Source organism: Oncorhynchus masou, chromosome 15 (genome assembly GCF_036934945.1).
Source record: "Oncorhynchus masou masou isolate Uvic2021 chromosome 15, UVic_Omas_1.1, whole genome shotgun sequence".
Taxonomy (NCBI): Eukaryota; Metazoa; Chordata; class Actinopteri; order Salmoniformes; family Salmonidae; genus Oncorhynchus; species Oncorhynchus masou.
Window position 1 is genome coordinate 7,559,081 of NC_088226.1, and position 26,897 is coordinate 7,585,977.

At 44.4% G+C, this 26,897-nt stretch overlaps 2 protein-coding genes across 3 annotated transcripts in view; both read right to left on the reverse strand.

The window, feature by feature from the left end:
* Nucleotides 1-191: 191 nt before the first annotated feature.
* Nucleotides 192-8,859, reverse strand: LOC135555460 (cysteine protease atg4da-like). 2 transcript variants are annotated; one of them, XM_064987906.1, is made up of 11 exons: nt 8,723-8,859; nt 4,012-4,259; nt 3,840-3,923; nt 3,536-3,709; nt 3,134-3,377; nt 2,938-3,005; nt 2,696-2,844; nt 2,512-2,590; nt 2,349-2,425; nt 1,951-2,070; nt 192-1,455 (listed from the first exon to the last, which is right to left on the reverse strand). In XM_064987906.1, exons 2-11 carry the CDS (start codon nt 4,196-4,198, stop codon nt 1,282-1,284), a joined length of 1,356 nt encoding a protein of 451 aa, XP_064843978.1. In that variant the 5' UTR covers nt 4,199-4,259; nt 8,723-8,859; the 3' UTR covers nt 192-1,281. The 2 variants fall into 2 exon arrangements, with proteins under 2 accessions (XP_064843978.1, XP_064843977.1); XM_064987905.1 differs by having other exon boundaries at nt 3,101-3,377.
* A 350-nt stretch (nt 8,860-9,209) lies between these two features.
* Nucleotides 9,210-26,897, reverse strand: part of LOC135555232 (microtubule-associated serine/threonine-protein kinase 1-like) — a 40,370-nt gene continuing 22,682 nt past the window's right edge. The window contains exons 13-28 of the mRNA XM_064987551.1: nt 26,709-26,785; nt 26,303-26,511; nt 26,040-26,178; nt 25,782-25,914; nt 24,986-25,151; nt 24,771-24,872; nt 24,427-24,549; nt 18,206-18,315; nt 16,771-16,931; nt 16,331-16,602; nt 16,002-16,232; nt 15,567-15,796; nt 15,257-15,379; nt 13,438-13,574; nt 13,115-13,302; nt 9,210-12,993 (exon numbers count right to left, since the gene is read on the reverse strand). Of these exons, the coding sequence (XP_064843623.1) occupies nt 11,321-12,993; nt 13,115-13,302; nt 13,438-13,574; nt 15,257-15,379; nt 15,567-15,796; nt 16,002-16,232; nt 16,331-16,602; nt 16,771-16,931; nt 18,206-18,315; nt 24,427-24,549; nt 24,771-24,872; nt 24,986-25,151; nt 25,782-25,914; nt 26,040-26,178; nt 26,303-26,511; nt 26,709-26,785 (4,074 nt within the window). The 3' untranslated portion in view covers nt 9,210-11,320. The remainder of the gene's footprint in view (nt 12,994-13,114; nt 13,303-13,437; nt 13,575-15,256; nt 15,380-15,566; nt 15,797-16,001; nt 16,233-16,330; nt 16,603-16,770; nt 16,932-18,205; nt 18,316-24,426; nt 24,550-24,770; nt 24,873-24,985; nt 25,152-25,781; nt 25,915-26,039; nt 26,179-26,302; nt 26,512-26,708; nt 26,786-26,897) is intronic.

Genomic DNA, 26,897 nt, shown 5'->3' on the forward strand with positions numbered 1-26,897 from the left:
ACGACCTTAATTCAACTCCTAGAGACCTAACCAAGAGATTAAGCTAAAAGAGGCATAGTTCAGCCATAATCTGAGAGGAAGTGGCATAGCCCTCTACTAGAAGCTTGAGGACATTATTTTAGCTATAATCATTACATTTTTCAGTAAAATGTTCAGATTTTTTGGGGTGGGGAGAAAACTGAAGAGGGGTATCAAAACAAATGTATTTATCAAGCCCTTTTTACATCAGGTCACAAAGTGCTATACAGAAACCCTGCCTAAAACCCCAAATAACAAACAATGTAGAAGCACTGCAGGGTATCCGTTAAACATGTAATTCAAATTTGTATGGCCTAAACTAAAATCAGTCTGATGAAGTTCGAGTGATTTTTTTTACTGAGCTTTTATTGAGTGCATTGTGCCACTAATTTTCCATGTAAAAAATATTAATTCCGAAAACAGGGCAAATGCAACCCCATATTGCTCAGAATGTGCCTCTTCATTGAAATTATTTTATACTCTCCCCACTCAACCACAGAAAACCAACACATCTCTAAGAAGACAAATTGATTCCTTCACCAGTTCCATGTGCACGTCACAAGGTCTAAGGAATCCAATTTCCTAATCTATTCACAGAGCAGACATCCTGTCACATGATGTCAAACAGCAGCTCAGAGCCCAGATTGTCCAGCATTAGACTCAATACAAAGTAGTTCAACAAAATGTTGTAGTGGAGGACTATGGGATGAGCAGCCTATCTACACAATGATGAAATAGGGTCAGTTAGTGTCTTTCAGCCAGGCATAGAGTCACCCATGACTTCATGTAAAATAATAAACAATGAAGTTGAAGGCAGGTTATTTAACGTAAGAACCTCAAAACCATACTGATATCAAAACCTTACAATTAAAAACAATTATACAAAAACCTTCATTTAAAATAGTTACATTCATAAAAACACATCCCCTTGAATCAAATAATTAGCCCAAACTAATAAATACACAAGAATAGTGTCATTGGCCTGTTCTATTCAGCAACACCTCACCCAGCCTGGTTATTGCCTGTAGAGGTTGGGGATAAAGGCGAATGCTGGAGCATGTGCCCCGTCAGTAGCTGCCACTGATAAAGCTCAGTTCAGTAACTGTGTGTATGAGTTGGTATGTGAATTATGTTCCCTGCTGGCCACATTCAGTCAGTCTGTTCACAGCACCCTTAGCAGAGTTGCCAACAACCGGATGTTCCGGTTTTCAGGGATACAGCTAATTCAACCTAGCTTAGAACTTTTATACCTGCTACGTTAATTCACAATAACACAAACTCATCCATGCTGTTGCTGTTATTGGTCCTTCGCAGCCTCGCCTTGTCCTTGGTCAGGATGTGGGTGATAGAGTTTGGGGGTGCATCACTCTCATCCTCCTGTCCCTGACCCTCTGCAATGGTGAAGATGGGGTACTTTTCTGTTGATGATGAGAGAGCCTGGGGAAGAGAGATGAATGAGAGAACCATCTCTAGAAGAGCTCTTATTTTTCCTCTCATCTCAATTTAACCATTAACTGTATTACAGACATACTGTAAAAGCAATAATGTACTTGGCTCCTTGCAACTAAAACATGTTCTGCACCAGTTATATAGCATACTCTTCATATATGCATATTTGATCAAGAGTAAACAGCATCTTGTCCATGGTTCAAATTCATAGCCAGACATGGACACCACAAGTAAAATCAAGTTGGTCACATGCACAGGATACCAGGTGTAAACGGTACAGTGAAATGCATACTTGCAAGCTTTCCTCAACAGTGCAATACCCATTTATAAAAAGAATACACAATAAGTAATAAAGTAGTAACAAAATAACCATTTTTATGTTTGGAATTTTTATGTTTGGAAATATATAAACAAAAATAATATACAGTATAGCGTAGATAAATAGTAGCAGCAATCGTGCCTGTGTGTGTGCCCCCCACATACCGTGCTAACAGTTGAACACAGTAACTCAAATTCCTTCTGGCTCTTGGCATAGAAGCCTATAGTGCAGCTGGGATCCATGCGACTGAAGGAGATCTTCCTGGGACACTTACAGTGAAACGACTGCAGGGGGAGTGAAGAGGAGAAGAAGGCCCCATTAAGGCAAGAGATGGTGGCTTCAGGGTAGCCCAGTTTCTAGACAGAGATTTTATCTTGATTGTATCACGAAAGCGTGGCCAACAGGCACAGACAGGTCAGTAAATAAGTGGCTTAGTGTTACACTGCTAGACCGAGATACAATCTTGGTCTAAGACCTGGGCTAGTGTCGTGGATATAGAATAATGTATAGGGTTTGCAAACAACACAGACAGCCAAAATAGAAAGAGAGCGCATTCCATTACCTCTAAGGGGAAGTTATCCTGTGTGATATCTACTGTCCACTGGCTGTAGTGGGGGTCCAAGTACAGCAGCTGTTCGTCTAGCACAGGAGACATGAGCATGGTCAGAGTGAGGGTACAAGGAAGGTAAAATTACAGAATGACAACAGGAAGACCATACACCTACCTTGGTACCCAACGAAGAACAGAGAATGCTTGGGTTTGCCACCAATGATTCCAATGCAGCATTCTAACCTCAGGAGATTCTATGGAAATAAAAACAAGAATGGTTTACCAATCTCTCACTGTGTTCTGTGGTTGTCAGTGTCTGTGTGCATGTCTCTAGCATGTTACTCTGACTTGACACATACTTTGACACATTTGATGTAGGTGGTGTTGAGGACTTCTCCTCCCAGGCGCACAGGGACCAGGATGATGACAGACTTCCAGGCTGGACTGGGTCCTGTGGAGCCCTCAGATAGAGGTCTCTCACACAGCCTCACCACATCATCTATGTACACTACACAGGGACCACATAATGATACCACCTATTACTATAGTCTGATGGGCACCCTGCCAAATAGTGAGAATTAAATAACAAGGGAACACTCACCAGTGCAGTCCTGTGCTACATACACTGTCAGATTGGACACCTCTGCTGATGCTGCGTCAACAGCCTTACTAAAACAAACAGACACCCCACATCACTAAGGGAAGATGTATTGTATGGAATGCAGATGGCTGGGAGGGGGCAGGTTTAGCTTCTAAGTTCTCACCGAAGAATGTGTGCTACGATGGAGGGGCCATACCAGTCTCCTGCCTTCTTCCCTGCGCTTGTGCCCTGTTCCACCAGCTGGTGCAGCCCGAACGGGGCGATGGGATGGTCCCCAAACCAGGACACCACCCGTCTATGAGTGACCTCAGTCCGGCTCTCCAGGAAGGACACTATGCTCTTCCTCCTTCCCTTCTTAGTCACCTCTGGACCCAAGGAGCGAGACTCCTGTACCTCCATGTCATCTTTAGACACATGGTTGGCAGAGAGCCAGGTCCAGCCTAGCAACAATAGAGAGACAAGGGACAAGGCTAAGTAGTGATAAACTGTAGTAGTGTGTTAACCAGGAGATACTTTGAGATGCTGCTGGAAACATGTACCTGTATGTATGTATATATGTGTGTGTCTCCCACGTGCACAAGTGTGTTTTGTCTTTTACCTGGTGGCAGCAGGTGTAGCAGCAGCCCCTGTGCCAGCAGCATCTGTCCACTGCGCAGCATGCAGCCCCACCCACTGTCTGTGGTCAGAGAGGAACCATCCAGCTGTGGGAAGCCCCGCCTGTACGTCAGCCACAGCAGAGTGGCAAAGGCCTGGCGAAAGCACTCCCTCTCCACTGACAAAACAAAGGACAGACACTGGCCTTGAATATAGAATTTTCTCAAATCCAGTTACATACCAGTTTACCATTCGGTGTGGGTCTTTTTAAAAGGATGGAGTTACGCAACCAACAGAACATCTCTCACCTCCATGACTGAGCAGATAAGACTGTCCAAGCATGGTCAGAGGAGAGGTCTTGCTGAAGCGGGCCTTTGACTTGAACGACCAGCCTGGATGGGCAAAGGAAAACAAACTATAAAATGACAAGCAATAAGTGACTGGTCACTGTTAGGTCAAAACGGTTTTAGGCACACATACCATATTTGACATTGTTCCATGCCGACACCAACTTGGACTTGAGTCTGCCTCTCTCCTCAGGTTCTTCTGGGTCATCCCGGCTCCCATCAGAGCCCTGAGTTCCCAGAGACATGGTGGAAAGGTGAAACCAATCATCTGGAGGGTCACCCTCAGGGATCTGGCCCTCACAGGGAGAACTGGGGTTCATGACTACTGGGCTTGTCCAACTGTCTGGAGTCAGGAGGTCGTTTTCTTATTGCCATATCAACCTGAGAGTGGACACACCATTGAGTATTCAGCTAAGAAGAAACCTTGATTACCATCAGGGACAAAGCTCAGATGTAAGCTGAGAGATATTGGCTGCACAGAACATAGTAGTAGCTTATACTAAGTCCTCTCTCCAGGAAGTAGCTACAAACGAATGTTAAACTGCATCACATGTTAATAATTCCCCTCAGTGAGTTAGACTGAGAGCACGTGACTAGCTTGTGATGACAGTAGGAATTTCAGACATGGGTTTCTTTCAAATAGATAGACTAGAATGTTGTTGCTAGAAGATACCAACCCTTAGGCTTGTTTACACTGAGCTCGAAACGCAATCATGGTTAAATTAAGACAATGGGGAGCCAGTGCGAGATATGGGTCGGAATATAAATCTCAATGTAGGGATGGGATATGTATTATTACTAACATATGCTAGCTAGCATGAGGATGAAAAGGGCAGTTTTCCGGGAAAGCAGTATTTCTACCTTCTCGATGCATCAATGTGGATAAAGCTAAAACTTGACATCACCCATCCCTGCATTGAGGTATGTTTTCTGAGCCATTTCTCCAACTAGCTCCACAGTGTTTTAATATAATCATGATTGTGTTCCGACCCCAGTACAGCTCAGTTTAAACAATCGTAAAGGTAGGGTCAGTATCTTCTGGAAAATAATTGTGATACAGCACTTTCATTTCAGGAGAAACTGAAAATGCAGTTACACACACAGTAGAGCTCCATCTGCCCTCACATGTAGCTAGTATCCAACTGTTTAATATACACTGAAAGATTTTATAGCTGGCTAGTCTACAGTGCATTCGGAAAGTATTCAGACCCCTTGACTTTTTCAACATTGTTACGTTACAGCTTTATTCTAAACTGGATTCAATATCCCCCCCCCCATCATTCTAAACACAATACCCAATGACAAACCAAAAACAGGTTGACATTTTTGCAAATATATATATATATACACACACACACTGCCTTGCGAAAGTATTCAGCCCCCTTGAACTTTGCGACCTTTTGCCACATTTCAGGCTTCAAACAAAGATATAAAACTGTATTTTTTTGTGAAGAATCAACAACAAGTGGGACACAATCATGAAGTGGAACAACATTTATTGGATATTTCAAACTTTTTTAACAAATCAAAAACTGAAAAATTGGGCGTGCAAAATTATTCAGCCCCCTTAAGTTTATACTTTGTAGCACCACCTTTTGTTGCGATTACAGCTGTAAGTCGCTTGGGGTATGTCTATCAGTTTTGCACATCGAGAGACTGAAATTTTTTCCCATTCCTCCTTGCAAAACAGCTCGAGCTTAGTGAGGTTGGATGGAGAGCATTTGTGAACTGCAGTTTTCAGTTCTTTCCACAGATTCTCGATTGGATTCAGGTCTGGACTTTGACTTGGCCATTCTAACACCTGGATATGTTTATTTTTGAACCATTCCATTGTAGATTTTGCTTTATGTTTTGGATCATTGTCTTGTTGGAAGACAAATCTCCGTCCCAGTCTCAGGGCTTTTGCAGACTTCATCAGGTTCTCTTCCAGAATGGTCCTGTATTTGGCTCCATCCATCTTCCCATCAATTTTAACCATCTTCCCTGTCCCTGCTGAAGAAAAGCAGGCCCAAACCATGATGCTGCCACCACCATGTTTGACAGTGGGGATGGTGTGTTGCTTTTACGCCAAACATAACGTTTTGCATTGTTGCCAAAAAGTTCAATTTTGGTTTCATCTGACCAGAGCACCTTCTTCCACATGTTTGGTGTGTCTCCCAGGTGGCTTGTGGCAAACTTTAAACAACACTTTTTATGGATATCTTTAAGAAATGGCTTTCTTCTTGCCACTCTTCCATAAAGGCCAGATTTGTGCAATATACGACTGATTGTTGTCCTATGGACAGAGTCTCCCACCTCAGCTGTAGATCTCTGCAGTTCATCCAGAGTGATCATGGGCCTCTTGGCTGCATCTCTGATCAGTCTTCTCCTTGTATGAGCTGAAAGTTTAGAGGGACGGCCAGGTCTTGGTAGATTTGCAGTGGTCGGATACTCCTTCCATTTCAATATTATCGCTTGCACAGTGCTCCTTGGGATGTTTAAAGCTTGGGAAATCTTTTTGTATCCAAATCCGGCTTTAAACTTCTTCACAACAGTATCTCGGACCTGCCTGGTGTGTTCCTTGTTCTTCATGATGCTCTCTGCGCTTTTAACGGAGACTGACTATCACAGTGCAGGTGCATTTATACAGAGACTTTATCATCATTAGTCATTTAGGTCAACATTGGATCATTCAGAGATCCTCACTGAACTTCTGGAGAGAGTTTGCTGCACTGAAAGTAAAGGGGCTGAATAATTTTGCACGCCCAATTTTTCAGTTTTTGATTTGTTAAAAAAGTTTGAAATATCCAATAAATGTCGTTCCACTTCATGATTGTGTCCCACTTGTTGTTGATTCTTCACAAAAAAAATACAGTTTTATATCTTTATGTCTTAAGCCTGAAATGTGGCAAAAGGTCACAAAGTTCAAGGGGGCCGAATACTTTCGCAAGGCACTGTACATACACGAAATATCCCATTTACATAGGTATTCCCTTGACTTAGTACTTTGTTGAAGCACCTTTGGCAGAAATTAAAGCCTCAATTCTTCTTGGGTGTGACACTACAAGCTTGGCAACCCTGTATTTGGGGAGTTTCTCCCATTCTTCTCTGCGGATCCTCTCAAGCTCTGTCAGCTTGGATGGGGAGCGTTGCTCCACAGCTATTTACAGGGCTCTCCAGAGATGTTCAAATTGGGTTCAAGTCCGGCCTCTGGCTGGGCCATTCAAGGACATTCATAGACTTGTCTCGAAGCCACTCCTGCATTGTCTTGGCTGTGTGCTTAGGGTCATTGTCCTGTTGGAAGGTGACCCTTCACCCCAGTCTGAGGGCTTGAGTGCTCTGGAGCAGGTTTTCATCAAGGATCTCTCTGTACTTTGCTCTGTTCATCTTTCCTTGCTCCTGACTAGTCTCCCAGTCCCTGCCACTGAAAAACACCCCCACAGCATGATGTTGCCACCACTATGCTTCACCGTGGGGATGTTTCCAGGTTTCCTCCAGACGTGACACTTGGCATTCGGGCAAAATAGTTCAATCTTGGTTTCATCAGACCCGAGAATCTTGTTTCTCATGGTTCGAGCCCTTTAGATGCCTTTTGGCAAACTCCAACCAGGCTATCATGTGCCTTTTACTGAGGAGTGGCTCCGGTTTGGCCACTCTACCATAAAGGCCTGATTGGTGGAGTGCTGCAGAGATGGTTGTCCATCTGGAAGATTCTCCCATCGCCACAGAAGAACTCTGGAGTTCTGTCAGAGTGACCATTGGGTTCTTGGTCACCACTCTAACCAAGGCCCTTCTCCCCCGATTGCTCAGTTTGGCCGGACGACCAGCTCTAGGAAGAGTCTTGTTGGTTCCAAACTTCTTCCATTTAAGAATGATGGAGGCCACTGTGTTCTCGGGGACCATCAATGCTACAGAAATGTTTTGGTAGCCTTCCCCAGATCTGTGCCTCAACACAATCCTGTCTCGGAGCTCTATGGACAACTCCTTCAACCTCATGGCTTGGTTTTTGCTCTGACATGCACTGTCAACTGTGGGACCTTATATAGACAGGTGTGTGCCTTTCCAAATTATGTCTAAATAAATTGATATTTACCACAGGTGGACTCCAATCCAGTTGAAGAAACATCTCAAGGATGATCAATGGAAGCAGGATGCACCTGAGCTTAATTTAGAGTCTCATAGTAAAGGGTCTGAATATTTATGTAAATAAGGTATTTTATTTTTAATACATTTGCAAACATTTCGAAAAACCTGTTTTCACTTTGTCATTATTGGGTATTGCGTGTAGATTGAAGAGGAAGCTCATTTATTTAATCCATTTTAGAATAAGGCTGTAACGTAACAATATGTGGAAACCGTCAAGGGGTCTAAATACTTCCGAATACACTATATCAGTAACGTTAGCGAGCTAACAATCTGTGATACGTTGTGTGATAAGTCAGCACCTGAATTGTTTAACGTAAGTAATAATAGTCGTGTTGACAACCAGCTAACATTACAGTGACACGCCTTGGGTTCAGGTAACTACATGTCTCAACATTACAGATGAATAGTTAACATTTTTTCCAACACATTGGCAAACACGTTGGTATTCATTTGTCACTGGCGAGCTTCTTGCCGGCTGAATGTGTTCTAACGTTGTATTGTAAAAATGTAGTTAACAAAAATATTGTATATTGCTTTCAAATCTTAAGCGAACTCAATGTAGGCTGAATGACTTGCTAGTGAGTGAGCTAATAACTAATTGACAGCGGGTTAACTAGCTAGCCAACGACATCCATGTCTTTATTATATTCTGTAAACAAGCTAACATTAGCTGTTCTCTCCTGAGCTCTTTATAGTTGGTCGATAATTTGTCCTCTTACCTTTATTTACATATCTGTCATCTTGTATATTTCACTTACAAACTAACGTTACTGTCAACAAAATAAGCGTCGGAATTGGAGATGCCTTTCAAGAACAAGTTATCCCATGATTAGCTAGCGGCCTGACTTCCTGGTTGTCTACTTGGCAATCGGTATCGTGATTGGTCAATAAAGGACCAACGTTTCATTTACCCTATGCATTTACCCCCATTTATTTACTCCGTCCACAGCGGCGTGTTCAGCATGACGTAACGTTTTGGAAGGTTCATATATATATATATATATATATGCTACGTAAAAAAAAAAACATGCCTCTCTGACGTATAGAATAAGGATTTATGTATTACTCTATTCATGAAACGTCTATCTGCAAGGTTGGGAAAAGTTTTGCTGAACGTGGCCCTGCTGTAGACCCCTCTGATATACATTTAGAAGTTGTCTGTCAAAGTTATGTCTGACAACAAGAACACAAACAGGCACATTATAATTTAAGGATTCTCTTTAAGTATTTTATTACTCTTTAGGCTTTTTTTGCATTGGTTTCATAACAGTGCCCAGGGAATAAAATAACATGGACAACAATGAACTTAGTGAAGTGTCATAAAAAAGTCAAAACTCACAAATAAGTCAACATGGACAGAGGCCATGGTGTATTGCAACTCTCTTATGGAATGACAGAAGTATAACTGCACAAAATAGGACAACCACACAGATTTGGTAAATTCTCTCATTTGTAGACTTACAATTTAAAGATATAAATAACAATTCAAAGAACGATGCACAAGTAAACCATTTGAGGGCAATTGACAAATAATCAAATACAATAAATAGTGTAATAAATAGAGAAATAAATTTGACACAAAATAAAGTGCAATTTCCACACACACCCCCACATACACAAACACAAGCTTTTAACTAGCATTCATCTAAATAAGAGATGTTTGTTTTCTCCTAGGAGCACTGTATCTGTATCATACAGCTCTCTTTATCGGTCATAATACAAACAACAAAAGTTTTCAAATTGTATTTAGACAAACACGTTTCTAGTAGCTATATGAATGGAACAATGGTTAAAATAGAACATAATGAAGATATGAGGGTAATATCTCGGATAAAATCTAATCTTGTGTCATTAAATTGTGAACTGATTATGTGTAAATTACATTTTGACCTCAAATGCCATCGTGTGATGGCCACAAGATGGCAGTCTGATACAGGTATGGACATGAACATATTAAGTTACGTCACTGAGGAGAGCGCTGCCTAGGTCTCCGGTGGGCTCTCAGATCTCACTAGGAATTCTACATAGAACTTGCATATCATTACATATCACTGTAAACAACATGTTATCCCTCAATTAAAACTGGCACTTTTATTCGCACATTACACAATGCTAATTTTGCATACATTGAAAAGGGAGAGAGTTCTAGCATACGTTGCCAGAGTACGAGTAAGTCTCAAAGAAGAATCCCATTCTATAGTATCTATTTCATCACCTGACTACACTTAATTCACACAGAGACATATGGGTTCCACTTCTTTAGTTCAATTCATTAGCACTGTATTCATGTCAGAACCTAAATAATTGCACAATTCACAATGCCCACTGGGCACAGATGTCAATTCAATGTCTATTCCATATTAGTTCAATGTAATTTCATTGAAATGCGTGGAAATAACATTGATTCAACCATTGTGTGCCCAGTGGGTGGAGTCAATGCAGACAATTCGGAGAACAATATATCTGCTCTGCTTGGCTTATTGCTTGGCTTACTCCCTAACATCCGTTCATGGGTATATTGTAGGGGACACACAGGAAAATACCTAAAAATCCCATTGCATAGTGTCCCTGTGCAAGTTCAGATAGTCCACCTAAATCCAACCAGGACTCAGCCCTTAAAACACTCAAACAAATTCATTCAGCTCTTCTTTACACAATACAATTCCAAGTTCCATATTTAGCAAGCAGGTCATCATCTTAGTCCAGTTAGGAACACATCTCAATGTGTTACACCAATACATGTTACACCAATGCAACAATTCTTCTCTCAATCTTTTTTCCAGGTACTGTGTGAGAAAAAGAACAAGGTCTTTGTATTATCTTGGTATTTTAACTGACTGAAGAGATGGCATCGAAGTTGACGGACATGGGTAATGCACCTCATGGTGACAGACTGTGACAGGAGCCTGCCTATTGACATGCTGTTTACATTGGGAACATGTGGGGGCTGTTGACATGATGTTCACAGTGTTCACTACCATCAGGTCTGTTAGATGTTTTTCCTCATCTCTTTAAATATTCTCTTTCATCTCTCATGTACAATTTGGAACATGCAAGAAGACACACTTTTACTATATACATTACACATACAGTACATACATACACACATTTGAGAACAGCATTTAAGCACATTCCTCCACATATTCATGTTTTATCTACAGGTCTGTATTTTCTAGCTATTTGGTGTGTGTTTCTTTAGGCGTACATGTTTTTGTCCCTTTTTTGAGGGTGCCCTGTCCGTGCCTGATATGGTGGCATGATATTCCGGTCCAAAAGGCATTTTCTGGGAGATCCCAGGTTTGTCCCTCACTCAAAGATCAGGAGTGGTGCTTACCTGAATTCCTCGTGTTTGCCTTTTCAGGCTGAGCTGAGCCGGAAGGACTTTGAGATGTCCCCTGAGCCCCCCGTCGACCACCTCCAGACGGAGCCTCAGACTTTCCTGCTGAACTTCCCCGTTTCTCCTCACCGCCCTTGGGCCCTTCCTGGGATCCCATCTTCATAGGCCCCAGCACGTTTTTGGCCACACTGGTCAGCTGAGTCACAAAGCTTGGCTTGTCACCAGGGGAGACGGGGCGTGACTTGCTGGAGCAGGGGGAGGCAGCGGTGGAGGAGGGGGACATAGGGTTCTCCTCCACCACCTCCAGGTGACTCCTCTCCTCCTTGGCCCCTCGGTAGCTGCTCAATGGGACAGAAACCTTGTCTGCTCTGGATTTTGTTGAAGCAGGAACTGGGCCTATGGTAAGAGGGGATGTGGCCGGGGTTGGGGCTGGCGCTTGGGTTGGGGCTGAAGGAGCAGGTCCTTTAACCTTGGTCTCAGTGGCTTTGTCAATGCCACCCATCCCTCCTTTCAAAGTGCTCTCTCCCATCTGTGTGTCTTTACTTGCCTTGGCCAACTCTGTAGCTCCCGCCCTCTGTGTAGTGACTTTGTCTGGGCCCACACTCCCTTTCTCCTCACTCTTCTCCTGGTTTCTGCTTGCTGGGGTGGTGTCTGTCTGGACAGCCTGGTGCTTACGCTCCTGGGAGAGCGGACTCTGGGATGTAGCCTGGACTGGGGCCCTCTCAGTGGGTTTAGGGCCTCCACTGGCTGTTTCAGAGCTTGGAGCACTAGAGCTTAGAGGTCTGTCTGCTGGGCTGGACTTGGCCCCTGGAGTGGAGAGGGTTGAGGCTGGGCTAGGCTGGGCCTCACCTGGTACTGGGGAAGCTTTTCTATTCAGAGCCTCACAAGGGGTTAATGTCTTAGCTGTTTCACCAGCGCTGGTCTTGGGCTCTACTTTAACAGGTGTGCTGTCAGTGTGAGGGTCAGATGCTGTAGTCTGGGCAGCTCTCTCCCTCCCTGTCTGCAATGTGTCCCGGCTCAGGGGCGACTCCTGTCTCCCTAGCCTCCTCACAGGCTTCAGGCACCCTGTCTCTCCAACCGTGGGGGGAGAGGGGGAGGAGGAAGATGAGGGAGAGGGGGGAATGGGCCCGTTCTCTCCTTCCATCTCCAGCAGACTCTGCAGGCTGTGCTCGCAGTGGAAAGACTCCCTCCTGTAGTCCCCATGTGACACCTCCAGGCTGTGCTTACGCATTGACACCCCCCCTGCAAGGGGAGAGGAAGCTGATGACGAAGATGAAAAGGAGGGCAGGAGAGTCGCGCCCAGCTTCTCTGACGACTGAACCCGCTGTAGCAAGGGTGAGCGGGGGGGCTCTGCGCTTTTGGGCCTGGGACGGGCCACAGGGGGAGAGGAGTGGAGCTTGGCTGGGAAGGCCTGAGTGGTGTTGGAGCTACCCACCGTGTGGCCAGACAGGGGTGGGGGAGAGGAGGTGGTGGGGGAGGGTGTGTGGGCCAGGGGAGACAGGGGGATGTTGCCAGCTGACTTGCAGCGGGCTGAGCGATACTGGCGGTGCAGCTTGGGGGAGAGGCCGTGCAGGGAGCTGGGTCTCATGTGCTGGGAGGCAGCCGGGGAGTTAGGGGTGCTGGAGACTGGAGAGCTGCTCTGAGAAGAGTTGCCTGAGGAGTGAAGAGGAGATATAGCAATAATTCAAACTGTATTATTTTGTTATGTGAGGGTGCAGATGCTAAGAGGAGTGCTGTACAGTAATGTAGGTAGAGTATTGCCCTTCATACTGACCCAGGTAGGTGGAGTCGGGGGTGGAGCGGTAGCTCTGTGTGGGGGAGCGGGCAGAGAGGTTGTGGGTGGGGGAGCCTGGGAGGCTGTCCCCTGATGACAGAGAGCGGTTCAGAGAGGACAGGCTGCGGCTGGTGTGGAGCAGGTTCGACTGCTTAGTGATCTTCCTGAACAACGAGCTGCGCTTCTTACTGCGAAGAAGAAGTGAAAAGAGAGAGGTGGGAGGATGAGAGAGTTAGAAGAACAGAGTCAATGACATTGATTTTCTAGAGCGCTCATCTGAAATCATAGTGTAGCATCTGCTGTGCAGAGAAACCCACTTGTACCTTTCTTGTCCCTCCTTAGCCCCTGTCTTCTTGTTGCGCCGTGCCATCTTGGACTTGTAGCTGGACTTGCGGGCAGGACCAATCTTGATGGAGGTGTTTTCAAAGGGCGTGGTGGTCACCGTCACATTGTTTCCACTCTGGAGAAACAACGGAAACAAAAAACGTACAGTATGCACTGCTTGCAGAATTATTAGGCAAATTGTATTCCTCAGGATTCATTTTATTGTTGAACAAACACAATGCTCTCAGTCAATCCAAAATGTTATTGCATCTCAAACCTGAATGTTTAACAAAGGAATAGTGAGGTTTGTCTTTCTCAGGGGAATATATAAGTGTTAGGCAACTATTAGTGTGCACAATTATTAGGCAACTAAACTACAAAAATAATTTGTCTTAACTCACTTTTTATTCTAAATTTTAGAGTAAGTGTAACAAACAAGTAACACAAAATGACAATTAAATAACAAGTTTGGCCTTTCAAAAATATTCAGTGACCAATACAGCCACCCTTCTTTTCCAATACTGCCATGAGCCTTCCATCCATGGAGTCTGTCAGTTTCTTGATCTGTTCACAATCAACTTTCGCTGAAGCAGCAACCACAGCCTCTCAAATGCTGTTCAAAGAGGTGAATTGTCTTCCTGCACTGCAAATCCTTTGAGAAGGGCCCCCAAGTTCTCAATAGGATTTAAGTCAGCTGAGGAAGAGGGCCAGGTCATTATTCAGGCATCTTTGAGGCCCTTGCTGGCTAGCCAAGCAGCGGAGTGCTTGGATACACGTGGTGGAGCATTGTCCTGCATAAAGATCATGGCCTTCTTGAAAGCTGAGGACTCCTTCCTGTACCACTGCTTGAAGAATGTATCTTCCAGTTTCAGTCCATCTTCAACCTGAAAAGGTCCAACTACCTCATCCTTAATGATAGCAGCCCATACCAGTACCCCTCCTCCACCTTGCTGGTGCCTGAATCGAGGTGGTGCCGTGTCCATTACTGATCCAGGCACGGGCCCATCCATCTGGTCCATGAAGAGTCACTCTCATTTCATCTGTCCATAAAACCTTAGAAAAATCGGTCTTCAGCTATTTCTTTGCCCAACCTTGACTCTTCAATTTGTGAATCTTATTCAGTGGTGGTGGTGTTTCAGCCTTCTTGACCTTGGCCATGTCTCTGAGCACTTGACACCTTGTACTTCTGGACTCTCCAGGTAGGTAGCAGTTCTGGAATATGGTGGCACTGGAGGATAATGGGTTCCTGGTAGCTTGATGTTTAATTCTTCTCAGTTATGGAATATGGCGTCACTGGAGGATAATGGGTTCCCGGTAGCTTGATGTTTAATTGTTCTCAAGTCTTTTGCAGTTCATTTGTGCCTTTTCTTCTCCATGCGTTTTTTGCGCCCCAGTTGACTGTTCACAACAAAACGTTTGTCTGGTGTTCACGCCTCAATAGTTTAGCTATTTCAAGAGTGTTGCATCCGTCTGAAAGGCGTTTCACAATTTGTGACTTTTCAGTGTCAGTTAAATCTCTTTTTTGGCCCATTTTACCTGAGGTAATGAAGCTGCCTAATAATTATGCACACCTTGACATAAGGTGTTATTCACTTTCGCCACACCCTCCCTCATCACACAAATACATATCACCTGAAAATGATTAAATCCAAAAAGCATTCCAGTTTATATGGTTTGGAGTTGGAAAATGTGCATAGAAATAATGATAAGATCAGAATACTCACTTGCCTAATAATTGTGCACACAGTGTATGATAGGCTTCACCTGTATTCTATACTGTAGAAAAAAACACCTGTTGTTTCTTTCCTTTCCTCTCACCTTCAGAATGAGCTCCACCACCTCAGTGTGCACCAGCCCATGGACAGACTCCCCGTTCACATGAGTGATGAGGTCACCAGCGCAGAGTCCCGCCTCCTGGGCAGGGCCTCCGTCCTCCACATGCTGTGATTGAAACAGATCAACATCAACCAAACAAGTCATCATGCTATTGGACAAGTCTGTTTTTTCCAATACAATTGTATTGATGCTTTGTTATGATACAGAACTTCTTCAATAGAGTGATGTCTACTTAACACTACTTTCTCCATAGAAATGAACACAGAACATATCATCTCTATCGCTGTCTCACCCAGACCACGTGGTGTACGCTGTAGATATCACTGTCTCCCATGTAGACTCGAATGGCTCGGAGGGTGAAACCGTACTTCTTCCCAGAGCGGTGGATGGTGATGGGAGAACGCAGCACGTTGACCGTGGGTGAGTAGTCTCGGCTGGGGGAGGAGTCACGAGATGACAGGTCGGAGGAGATGGATCGAGGAGACATGGGGCTGGCCAGGGGGGACATACCATGCTGCTCCACTGAGGAGGGGGGAGAGAATCATAGGAATAAAGTGTGAGAAAAAACATCTGAATAAGTCAATTGAAGGTCAAAGCAATAGATAGTCTTTAAGAAATTTACAATTTTCCATAACAAGCCAAGTTAACCATTTTACTGTTTAACATTAATATTGTCATTAGCAACAGACAGCCCTGTTCTTCTCACACTCCCTTGCCTTCCAGCTACCTGCAGGTATGATGACAGACAGGGCTGTGGTGGAGGCAGACTTGATGACCTTGGTCACGGGTCGCGAGTTGCGTTTCTCTCCCTCAGCTGAGAGCTGGCTGTGGCGGACCCTCCTCAGGACCAGTTCGTTGGTGGCCCGGGACCCCTGGGGCTCTGTTGCCCCAGCAGTCACAGTACTGTTGGGGCTGGGGATGACTCCCATTGGTACATCAGCTAGCCTCAGAAGCTTGTCTGGAGCAGAGCAGAAAGATGGAGGAATAATATCATGTAGGTATCAAAGTGTATGTCAAGCCAGGATTCATCCATTATCCAATGCCAAATGCCCTCACCTCCAGCAGTCAAACCGTTGCCCTCCTTTTCCTTCCTAAAATCCCCCTGGCTGGATGTGGTGCCCATGGATGTGGTGCCCATGGCCCCCTCCAGAGAGGTGCCCCGGGCCTTGACTGGGGGCTGCCTGGTGGGCACTGGCAGCTCAGGATCGGCCTCTAGTGGGGAGGCGAAGCGGTGAGTGTCCATAAGGGCAGAAAAGCGTCGCCGGGCCCCAGATGGAGGACTGGAGTCACTCTCAGTGAAGGATGACTCAGAGCATGACAGTCGCTTCCTACACACAACACAACACAGAATAAATGTATTGTATTTATGAAAACAAACAATGAGTAATGATAATGAGAGCCTTGATAATGAGGACCAACAATGTCACATTTCCTACTTGTTATGCAAGGTAAGAGGGCACTAGTACTAGTCAGAGTACAGTAGTGGTCAAACTCACATCTCAGGTGATCCTGTCCTCCAGCTCTTATCTCTCAAGGTCAGGCTGCCCAGGCTCTCTCTCTTGGCTGCCCGGTCCTCCCTGGGGCCCTTGTGCTCTCGCCGGGTCACTGTCGGGGGCTTGTGCTCCAGCTGGGACAGGTGCTCCATGCTGCTGTACACCTGTAGTTCCCAACAGAGAGAGGACGCATAAGCTTTCAGCAACCACAGAGAGAAAAATGACACATTTTCCCATGATTCTTTCGTTTACAATGGGTTCAGTGGCACAATTAGCTTTCACAGATTAGTCAAGAAGGGGAGATCTGAGCAGAAAGATACATTTGTCTGAGGCATGTGTGTCAATAAAATCCAAGGTTACCAAAGAGGTTCTTTCATGACTTAGTCTACCATGTGTGATAGTCACGTTAAGTCACTTGGCTCAGACGTAGGTCTCTTTCTGCTCAGATCTCCCCTTCTTGACTAATCTGTGAAAGCTAATTGTGCTACTGAAACCATTTTAAAAGAAAGACTCATCAGAATTTAGGATTATGAGATTTACTGACAGGCTTTAGGGAAGGCAGGTTTACATGAACAAGACTTGTCCAATGAGGGGCATCAAGTCAATCTTGATCAGCAAGGAGTGTTGGAGAAGGGAGGTGAGACAGAATAACTAATTAGGCCAAAGTATAAGTTTTACGTAAACATCAATTAATAGCCCAGGCGTTTATTTGCTTGAATCACTGAACACAACAGGCGCTTATTAGACACATGCTTCTATTTGAGTCATGAGTCTCTTTCCATAAATGCACACAGCGTTTGCTCATTTGCTTACTTCATTGTTTAATTCCAGCATTCACTTCCAGTATTTTAATCAATATCTTAATTTCCTGCACAAATGTGCTATCATTTACACACTGTGCCACATTTATTTTGTCTTAGTTTGCCTCTAATAAAAATGTATAAAAAACCCCACCCTTGACAAAATACTTATTCTCCCCTTTGAATGTGCATTTTTTCTGAAGTTCTTACTTTCGTCACTAGAGCGAACAGCTGATTTCTGGAGGGTCTGTATTCATGAAGTTGTTGACAGTTTTTGTGCTTGCCAGTTAGCTAGCAGTTCTTATCTGTTAGCAGCCAATGGCTAGCAGTTCTCATCTGTTAGCAGCCAATGGCTAGCAGTTTCTTACTGGTGATAAAAACTGATGATTTGCCATCACTTTTTCGAGACATTACCTAATTATTTCATGTAACAAATTAAACATTAAACCTTGTAAACAATTCATGGTAATTCATGTTGTAAACAATTCATTTAGACCCAGTGTTTATCTGAAACAGGTGTTTATTAGCTGAAATGTGTAGCATTGTCCGGCTATTAAAATGGACATGTCGGCTATTTGAGACTGTGTTTAATTGAAGTTTTAAGGTAAGTTTAAAGATGAGTAAGTGTAGAGTTTGACCTTGCTGAAGCGAGGGGAGCAGGAGGAGAAACGACGGATTTCGACAGGTTCATCATCATTGGTGTCGTCCTCATCATAAGAGTGGACGTGGTGGTAGCGGTCTGAGCGGGCTGGGGACGGAAGAGGACATGACACACACACACACACAATGACAAATGAAAACAGACAAATAGCATGGACAAGTGCCTCAAAGCTCCAAACACAGCTAGTTCTTATCTCTATCCCTTATGCAAGTGGTATTCAAAGTCGGGGTTGCGACCAAACCAACATTTTTTAGGAACAAAGAGTAAAGATTATTGTATGGGACAATATGCAAACCTTTTTGAGAAATACTATTTTATTATGTAAATGTATTTATTGGTTTCTTTGATAAGAGATTCAAACGTTTTTTTATTTATGTTTTGTTTGAATATCCGAAACATACAATATACTTGCATTGAAGCCGCTCAACAACTACATCATACCAGTCATCCAACAGACTCCCATTCAGAGCGACACACAGAAGCAGCCAGGGTTAATGCCCTGCTCAAGGGTACGTTGACAGATCTCCCACCAGGCCAAAAAATGTGAACCTGAACCCTCCAAAATCCCCCCCACAGTTCCCCAATTCCCCAACAACCAAGAGAATGAACTAAAGAGAAAAAAGGAAAAGACAGATGAAAACAGCAAACAATGCAAAAAAATATCTATTTAATCATTTAAACAAAGGACATCAAGGACAACTAAAATCATAACAGCAAAGCCAACTGTATATGTTTGTGTGCATGTCTGGCACTATTACATGTATGTGTGTGTTCTTGTATGCGTTTATTTGAATGAGAGTATGTGTATATGCATGTGTACAAACACCTGCACGGCATCAACCTCAGGCAAACCGGCATTAGTTGTAAAAACACTACCCCGCCAGTGTCATTCAAATATACTTTTTATTATGTTTTTACTTTAAAAATATATATATCTTTGACCATCATTCTATCTCTTGCACAGCAACTCCACTCCCACTTGTCTCCAGTTCCACATCCCAACCCTCAGCTTCCCTCAGCCCATCCCATCTATCTCTGCTGGCCACCCTTAGCCCATCCCATCTATCTCTGCTGGCCACCCACTTCGGGTTTCTATGCAACACATATCTTTCAACTATGCTGTAATGTTTAACGTACAATTTCAATCTATCTAATCAAATAGAATCCACAGATTGCAAGTTCAAGATACATACTTTTACCAAGAGTATTAGTATATTAGTAATTGACTGACCCGGTCTCTCCAGATCTCCTGACAGTACTATTTCTATGGTCAATTTTAGATCAATGCTATGCATTTTCAGCCATTCCTGAACCTGAGACCAGAAACAGGCCACCTGAGGGCAATACCAAAATAAATGGTCTATTGATTCTGTATCCTCACAACAAAACCTGCAGAGATTTTATTCCCCAAATATTCAACATTTTGTTGGCGGCAAGAATTCTATATACCTGTATATATTCTAAATCTGCCCTATATACCTGAGATGAGCTGAGATAAGGCGGGGCTTTACCTAGCAGAGACTTGTAGATAACCTGTAGCCAGTGGGTTGGCGACGAGAATGAAGCGAGGGCCAACCAACGAGAGCGTACAGGTCGCAATGGTGGGTAGTGTATGGGGCTTTGGTGACAAAACGGATGGCACTGTGATAGACTGCATCCAGTTTGTTGAGTAGAGTGTTGGAGGCTATTTTATAGATGACATCACCGAAGTCGAGGATCAGAAGGATGGTCAGTTTTACGAGGGTATGTTTGGCAGCATGAGTGAAGGATGCTTTGTTGCGATATAGGAAGCCGATTCTAGATTTAATTTTGGATTGGAGATGCTTAATGTGAGTCTGGAAGGAGAGTTTACAGTCTAACCAGACACCCAGGTATTTGTAGTTTTGTAGTCAGAGCCGTCCAGAGTAGTGATGCTGAACTGGCGAGCCGGTGCGGGCAGCGATCGATTGAAAAGCATGCATTTAGTTTTACTTGCGTTTAAGAGCAGTTGGAGGCCACGGAAGGAGAGTTGTATGGCATTGAAGCTCGTCTGGAGGTTAGTTAACACAGTGTCCAAGGAGGGGCCAGAAGTATACAGAATGGTGTTGTCTGCGTAGAGGTGGATCAGAGAATCACCAGCAGCATGAGCAACATCATTGATATATACAGAGAAGAGAGTCGGCCCGAGAATTGAACCGTGTGGCACACCCATAGAGACTGTCAGAGGTCCAGACAACAGGCCCTCCGATTTGACACACTGAACTCTATCAGAGAAGTAGTTGGTAAACCAGGTGGGGCAATCATTTGAGAAACCAAGGCTGTCGAGTCTGCCAATAAGAATGTTGTGATTGACAGAGTCGAAATCCTTGGCCAGGTTGATGAATACGGCTGCACAGTAATGTCTCTTATCGATGGCGGTTATGATGTTGTTTAGAACCTTGAGCATGGCTGATGTGCACCCATGACCAGCGGCAGCTTTCCAATCTTTGGGAATCTCAGACGATACAAAAGAGAGGTTGAACAGGCTAGTAATAGGGTTTGCAACAATTTCGGCAGATAATTTTAGAAAGAGAGGGTCCAGATTGTCTAGCTCTGATTTGTAGGGGTCCAGATTCGGCTATCTGAATTTGGGTAAAGGAGAAATGGTGGGGGCTTTGGCGGGTTGCTGTGGAGGGTGCCGGGCAGTTGACCGGGGTAGGGGTAGCCATGTGGAAAGCATAGCCAGCCGTAGAGAAATGCTTATTGAAATTCTCAATTATAGTGGATTTATCAGTGGTGACAATGTTTCCTAGCCTCAGAGCAGTGGGCAGCTGGGAGGAGGTGCTCTTATTTTCCATGGACTTTACAGTGTCCCAGAACGTTTTTGAGTTAGTACTACAGGATGCAAATTTCTGTTTGAAAAAGCTTGCCTTAGCTTTTCTAACTGCCTGTGTATATTTGTTCCTAACTTCCCTGAAAAGTTGTATATCACGGAGGCTATTCGATGCTGTGCTGGTTAAGGGCAGACAGGCCTGGCGTGAACCAAGGACTATATCTATTCCTAGTTCAACATTTTTTGGGAGGGGCATGCTTATTTAAGATGGCGAGGAAAGCACTTTTAAAGAATAGCCAGGCATCATCTACTGACGGGATGAGGTCAATGTCATTCCAGGATACCCCGGCCAGGTCGATTAGAGAGGCCTGCCCGCAGAAGTGTTTCAGGGAGCGTTTGACAGTGATGAGTGGAGGTCGTTTGGTCGCAGACCCATTACGGATGCAGGCAATGAGGCAGTGATCGCTGAGATCTTGATTGAAAACAGCAGAGGTGTATTTGGAGGGCGAATTAATCAGGATGACATCTATGAGGGTGCCCGTGTTTACTTATTTGGGTTTGTACCTGGTAGGTTCATTGATCATTTGTGTGAGATTGAGGGCATCAAGCTTAGTTTGTAGGATGGCCGGGGTGTTAAGCTTGTCCCAGTTTAGGTCACCTAGTAGCACGAGCTCAGAAGATAGATGGGAGGCAATCAGTTCACATATAGTATCGAGGGCACAGCTGGGGGCAGAGGGATGTCTATAGCAAGCGGCAACAGTGAGAGACTTGTTTCTGGAAAGGTGAATTTTTAGAAGTAGAAGCTCAAATTGTTTGGGTACAGACTTAGAAAGTAATACAGAACTCTGCAGGCAATCTTTTCAGTAGATTGCAACACTGCCCCCTTTGGCAGTTCTATCTTGGCGGAAAACGTTATAGTTAGCAATGGAGATTTCAGGGTTTTTGGTGGTTTTCCTAAGCCAGGATTCAGACACAGCTAAGACATCTGGGTTGGCAGAGTGTGCTAAAGCAGTGAGTAAAACAAACTTAGGGAGTAGGCTTCTAATGTTAACATGCATATAACCAAGGCTTTTACGTTTACAGAAGTCAACAAATGAGAGCACCTGGGGGGGTGGGAGTGGAGCTAGGCACTGCAGGACCTGGATTAACCTTCACATCACCAGAGGAACAGAGGAGAAGTAGGATAAGGGTACGGCTAAAGACTATACGAACTGGCCGTCTAGCACGTTCAGAACAGAGAGTAAAAGGAGCAGGTTTCTGGATACGATAGCATAGATTCAAGGCATAGTGTACAGACAAAGGTAAGGTAGGATGTGAGTACATTGGAGGTAAACCTAGGCATTGAGTAATGAAGAGAGAGATATAGTATCTAGAGATGTTTAAACCAGGTGATGTCATCGCATATGTAGGAGGTGGAACAACATGGTTGGTTAAAGCATATTGAGCAGGGCTAGAGGCTCTACAGTGAAATAAGACAGTAATCACTAACCAGGACAGTAATGGACAAGGTATATTGATATTAGAGAGAGGCATGCGTAGCCAAGTGAACATATAGGTCCAGTGAGTGGTTGGGCTGGCTGGGGGCACGGCGATTCAGACAGTTAGCAGGCTAACAAGCTAGCAGCTAGTAGACCAGGGCAAGCTAGCAGTTAGCAGGCCGGGTTAGTAAGCAAGCAGTTAGCATGGGCTAGCAGTTAGTAGACCAGGGCAAGCTAGCAGTTAGCAGACCGGGTTAGCAAGCAAGCAGTTAGCAAGGGCTAGCAGTTAGCAGACCAGGCAGGCAAGCTAGCAGTTAGCAGACCAGGGCCCGGCAGTTTAGCAGTTAGCAGACCAGGTTAACAAGCAAGAAGATAGCAGGGGCTAGAAAGTTAGCCTTTTGGGGGGGGGGGGCGTCGCGATGGAGGTAAGTCTGTTTTTGCCTCTTCGTGCGGTGACGTCGATAGACCAGTCTTGGAATTAGTAGGGTTCCAAGTAGCTCTAGGTAGCTAGCAGGCCGATATTGTAGCCCAGGAGTATGTTTCGGTGGTAGCACAGGAGCCCTGGCTGGGCTAGCTTCAAGCTAAATTGGTGCTTGCTCTGTGATGGAAACGCTAGCCAGGAGTAGTCATCCGGGATTGTGGTTAGCTAGTTGGGAAGATCCAGATGAAAATGTTCAGTTTGTGGTAGGAATCCGGGGATAAATATAACAGGTCCATTATGCTCTGGTTAGAGTCACGTTGTTCGAACTGGCGAGAGCTTTCCGAGCTGAAGGTTAGCTGATGACCGCTGGCAATGGTTTGCTGACTGATATCTGGTAGTTAGCTGGCTAGCTTCAGTTGAGGAATTCCAGAAGAAAAGCAGATCCATGCCACATTGGGTGAGGCGGGTTGCAGGAGAGTATTTAGATGATGAGGTTTAGCAAAATATTTTAAAGGATATGCGACAAAAAATATGTAAACAAATATATACAAGGGACATGACAGGACAAGGACGTCTGACTGCTACGCCATCTTGGATTTTAGTGTTGTTATTGGATCTGATTTTAATAGCTAACATTTCAATGGCCATAACGAATAGATATGGTGACAGTGGACACCCTTGTTTAACTCCTCTTGACAATTCAAAACTCTCTGAGAATTAGCCGTTATTTACTATTTACACCTGGGGTTGCTATACATTAGTTTTATACATTTTATAAGAGAATTACCAAAATTGAAAAAATCCAGGCATTTCTAAATAAAATCCAGTCTTACTTTATCAAATGCCTTTTCAAAATCCGCTATAAATACCAGGCCTGGCTTCTTAGATGTTCATGATTTTCTATTATTTCTAGTAGTTGTCGTATATTTTCTCCAATGTAAAAAACCTGTCTGATCAGGATGAACAATACCTGGAAAAACCCTTTTAATTCTGAGTGCTATGCATTTCACAAGTATTTTTGCATCACAATATTGAAGTGTAAGGGGCTTCCAGTTTTTTAGATAGACTGGGTCTTTATATTTGCCATCTGGGTCTTGTTTTAATAATAGTGAAATCAGACCTTCCTGCTGAGTACCTGACAGACTACCATTTCTATAGGAGTAGTTTTAAAACAATCTAACAATGGAGCTTTTAGTATATCAAAAAAGGCTTGGTATGGGCCTCCCGGGTGGCGCAGTGGTCTAAGGCACTGCGTCGCGGGTTCGCGCCCAGGCTCTGGTTATTTGTTGATGTAAAAATCTATTGTCAATAGATTAGGGGTGGGGTGGGGTCGCGAGAAACTGTTGCAAAAAAATGGGTTCCCCAGAAATTCTGGAGAAGAGAATGGGGTCCCCGTTGAAAATGTTTGAAAACCACTGCCTTATGGTGATTCTATACATTAAGAATGCAACAAATCAGCACAGTTCCCCTCCATGACCAGGGGGCAGTGCAGTTAGAGAGAGACTCACTGTCGAAGTAGCTGGTGTCCTCCTCTGACTCTAGGTGGGGGATGAACTCAGCCTTCTGTCTCAGCAGACTGCTCCAGTCCAGTTCAGTGAAGAATGAGTGCTGCTTCACCTCAAATGCACCACCTGGGGCACCAAAAGAGAAGGAATGAGAGAGAGAGAGAGAGAGAGAGAGAGAGAGAGCGGGAGAGAGAGCGAGAGCGAGAGAGAATGAAAGGGAGAGTAAGAATGAAAGGGCGAGCGAGAGAGTGAATCTATATTTTCACTATGAATAGGCAGTTTAGTCCATCTCTGTTACGGCACACATCTGATGATAGCATGTTGTCAACATGCACGTTTATGCTGACCTGTGCCCAGTCGGACCAGTGGGTTGGTCTGAAGCAGAGTAGAGATCAGATGCTGGGCATCGGCAGGAAGAGCGTCATCACCTTCTGGCCACACTATGTCATCTACAAGAGACAGACAGAGATAAGTTGCATTGGATAATGTAGACGTGAGAAAGATGGCTTCAAAATGGCTGTAAGATGCTGCTCAATGAACCCACTAACCCCCAACCTCTCACCTGTGATGACCTGTCCAAAGAGCTCCTCAGGCGTGTCTCCAAAGAACGGCACACAGCCCACCAGGAACTCATAGAGGATGATGCCCATAGCCCACCAGTCTACTGGCTTCCCATAGCCCTGTCTCAGGATCACCTCCGGGGCGATGTACTCTGGCGTGCCACACACCTGATGGAGGGCAGAACCACAGCACTCCCATGAGAGGCTCTGTATTCATATTTATGGATAAAACACTACTGGTGAGATGCTAAGGCTAGTCTCTCTCAAAATGTGAGTGGGAGACATGTGTGGCCAATACACGTTTCTGCCAAGCTGAGGGGATCAATGCGAGAATGCCAGGATGAAACATGAAAGCTTTGGACGTTGTGTTTTCATGTGCAGATGGGTATTCGTCAAATGCTAACAGATCTGTGGCTGTGAGAAAGCCGAGCCAATAAATAATTGGGGATTTAATTGAAGCAGCACCATTCAAAGGGTGGGAAAAACAAAACATCTGAACATCTGTTGATTATAATAACTAAGGCATATTTGGTTATGATTTTGATCAACATTTTGTTTGATGTTGATCATTTCATTTCTTCACGCTTTGACAACTATATGCACACATTTATAAATTCAGCCTTAATTTATTAATTTGTCTAGAAATAAATGCATAAAAAAATGGATCAGGTATAGTTTTTTTTCTGAATGGTTATGGAAAATGTAGAAATTTAAATATATTACTGCAAATTCATTTTGAAATCCTGCCAAGTTTGTGTATACTGTGGTGGGTTTCTCCGCTCTATATACAGTGCACACCTGTTTGTCCAGGAATTCTCTGGTGTCCTTCTCAATGTGTCCTTCGTACAGGTTAGTGGTGAGGCTCATCAGACCCATCTTAGACAGGCCGAAGTCAGTCAGCTTGATGTGCCCCATGGAAGTGATCAGAAGACTGGGGACAGACAGGTCAAAGGTTACCTGAAACACTCTTCGTGTTTGTAATATAATCAAACTTTGAGTTCACTCCAATGAGTCCCATTTGATAATTGTTCAATGCCAACCCAAGTGAGGTCTTACTTGTCTGGTTTGAGGTCGCGGTGCACGATGCCATAGTTGTGGATGTACTCCAGTGCCAGGACGGTCTCGGCAAAGTACATGCGTGCCATCTCCACAGGCAATGCCCCGATGTTTTTCAGCAGGGTGGCACAGTCTCCCCCTGGCAACCAATAACACATGATCAGACTGACTGCTAACATTCCCATCACCAGCAATTTCCTAAATGCTGCTCTTGTCCTAAACAGACAGGTAATGGTGTCCAGTATATTATTGTGTTAACTTACCCTCCACATACTCCATGACCATACAGAGGTGCCTGCGGGTCTCAAAGGAGCAGAACATGGAGACCACGAATGGGTTCTCAGCAAAGGTCAGGATGTCTCTCTCTACGAAGGCCTGCTGGATCTGGTTCCTCAGGATCAGGTTCTGCTTGTTGATCTTCTTCATGGCAAAACGCTGACGGGTCTCCAGGTGACGGACCAGGTAAACAGCCCTGGACACACACACACGCATACACACAGTTAGTAATCTGATTTTATACACATTTTACTGAGTAAATCTAGTGTTTTCTCCTAAAACCATTTAATGGACATCAACAAGATGGCTCAGAGACATATACTAATGTAACATTCATATGTGTGAACACACCCTCACACACACACACACACCCACACCCACACCCACACTCACCCATAGGCTCCATTGCTGATCAGCTTTATGGTCTGGAAGTCAGCCTCTTCGGGCGTCTTCATAGCTCTCATCTTGCCCTGAGGGAGAGAGCATGACAGTAGGGTAAGACGAGACTGGATCTGGCCAGACCTCCAACACCAGGCCCACAGGAGTGACGTTGTCTCTTTCTCCCCCCAGTGCTACCCTTGT